The following is a 4,965-nucleotide window of genomic DNA, read 5'->3' as shown; positions in this document are numbered from 1 at the left end:
CTCACAGTAACCTGATAGCACACGACGCCATACACAACCTCCTCGACAACACATAGCAACAATCCACACACAATGCCCCTCACAGTAAACCACAGGCACACATCCACACACAACCCCCTCACAGGTACCATACACACATCCACACACACCCCTCACAGTACCCATAGAACACATCCACACACCACGCCCCTCACAGTACCATAGCCAACACAATCACAACACAAACCCCTCACAACACCATAGCACACATCCACCACATCGTCAACTTTCGTACCCCCCTTCACAAGTACCATAAGCACACAAATCCACACACAACTCCCTCACAGTACCATAGCACACATCCACACAGCGCCAACCCCCTCACAGTACATAGCACACCACCACACACCAAACCCCCTCACAGTAACCGATAAGCACACATCACACACAACCGCGCTTACAGTACGATAAAGCAACACATCCACACACAACCCCCTCACAGTACCATAGCACACATCCACACACAACCCCCTCACAACACCATAGCACACATCCACACACAACCCCCTCACCAAGTACATAGCACACATCCTACAACAACCCCTGCCTCTTCGACCGTCCATACATCACCTCTCTCTATCACTTCTTTCCATGAGCCACTTCTCGCGTGCACGTCTATGCAGCAGACCACCCTCCCTCCTCCCTTCTAACCACGCCCGCCTACACTCCTCTTGTCCCTCCTCCCTTCCTACCACTCTCGCCCTCTCCTGCTCATCCACGACGTAAACCTGTCTTACCTTCAGCCACTTTCTCAGAGCAGCTGCTTGCGAACCCCTGCGCTAAGTACGGGCCTGCACAGCTCCAGCGACTCATACTTGGTTAGTCTGGCCCTCGGTCGCAGGCAGGATGCCAAAGTACTGCAGCTGTGGCGACGTCTGGCGCGGCGCTGCGCAGGCACCTGCTGGAACTTCTGGATCGTTTTTGCGAGTTCCCTCAGGATGGCCTGCGATGATCAGAGAGAGAGAGAGAGAGAAAGAGAGAGGATGTATAAAACGCGGAAAAAGCAAGGGGGGGGGCGACCAAGATTGAATTACGCGGTATCAATGGTGCTAACAGAAATCTACACGAGGGAGAAAGAGGAAGAGGTAAAAGAGAGAGAGGGAGATGGGAGAGAGCTGGGTGGGAGGAAAGAGAGAGGGACGAGGAGACAGAGAAGGAAAGAGAGAGAGAAAGAGAAGAGAGAGAGAGAGAGAGAGAGAGAGAGAGAGAAGAGAGGTAGAGAGAGAGAGAGACAGAACAGAGACAGAGACAGAGACAGGAGACAGAGACAGAGAGAGAGGGAACTGGAGGAAGAGAGCAGGCAGCATGAAAGAGAGAGAGAGAGAGAGACACACCATACCTCGATTACACACGGGCTATCATCATGCTGTAAACTGAGGGCAAGCAGGCTGTAAAACTGTTTACCGTCGCGCCGGTCTTAATCTCCTGCCGCTGCCCCCGCAGTGAAACAGCCACTAGCTATAGTGTGGGCATCTAAATGCTCGCAGCAGTGAAACAGGCCAGCTAGCTATAGTGTGGGGGCATCTCATGCTCCCAGCAGTGAAACAAGCTCACTAGCTATAGTGTGGGCATCTTCCATGCTCCGCATCAGTGAAACAGCCACTAGCTATAGTGTGGGCATCTAATGCTCCAGCAGTGAAACAGCCACTAGCTATAGTGTGGGCATCTAATGCTCCAGCAGTGAAACAGCCACTAGCTATAGTGTGGGCATCTAATGCTGCCAACAGTGAAAGCAGCCATAAAGCTAAATAAGTGTGGCATCTAATGCTCACAGCAGTGAAACAGCCACTAGCTATAGTGTGGGCATCTAATGCTCCAGCAGTGAAACAGCACTAGCTATAGTGTGGGCATCTAATGCTCCAGCAGTGAAACAGCTCACTAAGCTATGTGGGGCTATCTAAATGGGCTCGCAACAGTGAAACAGGCCACTAGCTATAGTGTGGGCATCTAATGCTCCAGCAGTGAAACAGCCACTACTATAGTGTGGGGCTTTAATGCGCCAACCAGTGAAACAGCCACTAGCTATAGGTGGGCATCTAACCATGCGCCCCCGCAGTGAAACAGCCACTAGCTATAGTGTGGAGCTATCTAATGGCTCCAGGCAGTGAAACAGCCACTAGCTATAGTGTGGGCATCTAATGCTCCAATAGGCTTAGCCACCGCCGCGCGATGTCATGCCGCGCGCGCTATAACGACGTAATCGATGTCATTAGATGGTGAGGATAAGTGACGGAAGCTGAGACTGTAGGACGCGGTGAGAGAAACGAAGCCTGCAGCAGCAGCAGCAGCAGCAGCAGCAGCGGCCGGAGCGTCGCGATCCCACCGTGTCCGATCACGTGTCGTCCGGCTAGCCGAAACTCTGGAGGCTACGCAGAAATTCCGTCCAGAGCATTGAGCGGCGTGGCTCCCCTGACATGCGCACGTTTCCACTACAAAACACACAGCACGACTACCTAAGAGGCGCTAGCGACCAGAGCATTAGAGCGGACGGTGGCTCCCCTGACGCGCCGTTCCACTAACAACACACCAGCACGACTACCTAGAGGCGCTAGCGACCAGTGGTTTAATGCCTCAGAATTCCTCTGTACATGGTACCTCATACCTACATACAATATTAAATAAATATTATAATATTTATTGATTTATATTGTGCACGTTACATGCAAATATGTTCACGTGCGAATTACAAAGACTGATTATAAAACAGCGGACTGCAACACTGTAAAATATAGATACTTACATTACTATAATCCTATAAATACTGCCGCTATAAATAGCATGTCTGTACATGCTGTCTCTATACACAGTATCTTGACAGTATCTATGTACATACTGTCTCTGTACATGGCACCTCTCTCTGCAGAGGGACATATCTGTCTATATGTCCATGACATCTAGACATATACGTGGCACAGGGCAGTGACCTTGGGGGCGCTAGCAGCGACCTTGGGGGCGCTAGCAGCGACCTTGGGGGCGCAGGGCTTACCTTGGGGGCGGCTGGCTTACTCGGGGAGCAGGCTTACCTTGGGGGCGCAGGGCCTTACCTTGGGGAGCAGGGCTTTACCTTGGGGGCGCAGGGCTTACCTTGGGGGTGCAGGGCTTACCTTGGGGGAGCAGGGCTTACCTTGGGGGAGCAGGGCTTACCTTGGGGGCGCTGGCAGCGACCTTGGCAGCTTCAGAGTAGTTTCCCTGGCTGAAGAGGGCGTTGAACTTGCGCACAAACAGCTCCTCAGCGCCGGTGAGGTTGTTACGCATGGCGATGCGCAGAGCGAGGTCCGGGTTCTGCAGCACGTTGGTGATGTAGGGTACAATGTTGTCCTCCTCCACACTCACCGACAACACCTGCACATCGACACACACACACACAGATGTAGCTGGTTACTCACAAACACAGACGTAGGATACCCTGGTTATCATGACAACACACGCACATACGTTCACACACGCAGCGACCACGCACTAGCACGCCTGCACGCAGGTACCCGCACCACGCACGCACGCAACGGCACGCACACACAAACATAATAGCTGGGTTATAACCGACAACACCGTGTGTCGAGCGTTGCCCATGTGCAGCCGCGGTGTATCGCGGGTGCGCGTGCGGGGCGCGGCAGGTGCCGGGACGCGAGACCCCAGCGATGCGTGCCCCCAGCAATGCTCACGCTTGTCTAGTCCACGTGCAAAACCCTACGGTTACTGACACTAACAGCCGCAGGGGATCGAATGGACATGACCTCACACTGACCCCCCAACATGACCTCTTAGGGTCTAGTCTACTACGGGACTTGTGTGAACGGGAGACCTGGATCGTTCCTACATAACACATATCCACTGCCACCCGCGCGAGCGTTTGACGCAACGCGCCATGCGCTTCAAAGACCCCAATCAACATCGCATTAAGATAGTGTGTAAAGTCTGAATGCGCTCATTAGCCGTCGCCCCGATCCTCCGCTCTGGAATAACGGCCGGCAGTATCTCACCATAACTGCCTCCGATTGTCTCTCGTCATTAACTCAACGACGGCCATCACGAGCTAACGATGCGCCGGCCATCACGAGCTAACGACGCGTCGGCCATCACGAGCTAACGACGCGTCGGCCATCACGAGCTAACGATGCGTCGGCCATCACGAGCTAACGATGCGTCGGCCATCACGAGCTAACGACGCGTCGGCCGACAGACGGACAGCTCACAGTGATGCGCACCTCTGTGACGTGTTTACTCTCACGTGTATTGCCTCGCCCATCACCCGCAAACATCACCTTCACAGCGCCCACAAAAGCTTAGGAGCCTTCCTCACCTCTGATCTCGTTTGACCTCTGACCTCTCACGCGACCTCTGACCCCCCTCCTCGTACCTGGCCCTTGCGGTTGACGCCGATGATGCCACTGCTGTTCTCGTGCGGTGCCGTCACGAAGATGGTGTCGCCGCTGATGCGGTTCATGTAGATGCAGGTGGCCGTCTCAAGGTCATACAGGTGAATGTAGCCGTACTTGGTGATGAGGAAGATCACGTCGTGCTTCTGACTCACCTGCAGGGAGCGTGCGAGACAGCGAGTGAGTGAGAGAGAAAGGAGAGCAAAGAGAGAGAGAGAGGGAGAGAGAAGAGAGAGAGAGAGAAGAGAGAGAGAGAGAGAGAGAGAAGAGAGAGAGAGAGAGAGAGAGAGAGAGAGAAGAGAGAGAGAGAGGAGAGAGAGAGAGAGAGAGAGAGAGAGGAGAGAGAGAGAGAGAGAGAGAGAAGAGAGAGAGAGAGAGAGAGCGAGCGAGCGAGAGCGAGGGAAGGAGGGAGGGAGGGAGGTGGGAGGGAGGGAGGTGAGGGATGGAGAGAAGAGAGAGAGAAAGAGAGAGAGAGAGAGGAGAAGGAGAGAGGAAGAGGAGAGAGGAGAGAGGAAGAGGAAGAGGAGAGATGGTAGAGAGAAGAGAGAGA

The 4,965-nt window shown here is 53.8% G+C and overlaps 1 protein-coding gene across 1 annotated transcript in view; it reads right to left on the bottom strand.

Annotated features, from left to right (window-relative positions):
* Positions 1-790: 790 nt before the first annotated feature.
* Positions 791-4,965, bottom strand: part of LOC106818664 (clathrin heavy chain 1-like) — a gene marked incomplete at its 5' end in the record, with an annotated part of 14,260 nt that continues 10,085 nt past the window's right edge. The window contains 3 exon segments of the mRNA XM_014823351.1: positions 791-982; positions 3,184-3,381; positions 4,397-4,570. Coding sequence (XP_014678837.1) covers positions 791-982; positions 3,184-3,381; positions 4,397-4,570 — 564 coding nt within the window.

The sequence above is a fragment of the Priapulus caudatus genome, unplaced genomic scaffold, assembly GCF_000485595.1.
Source record: "Priapulus caudatus unplaced genomic scaffold, Priapulus_caudatus-5.0.1 Scaffold2416, whole genome shotgun sequence".
In the NCBI taxonomy this organism is placed as follows: Eukaryota; Metazoa; Priapulida; class Priapulimorpha; order Priapulimorphida; family Priapulidae; genus Priapulus; species Priapulus caudatus.
The sequence above is the reverse complement of the archived record's forward strand: the minus strand, read 5'-3'. Positions and strand labels throughout refer to the sequence as shown.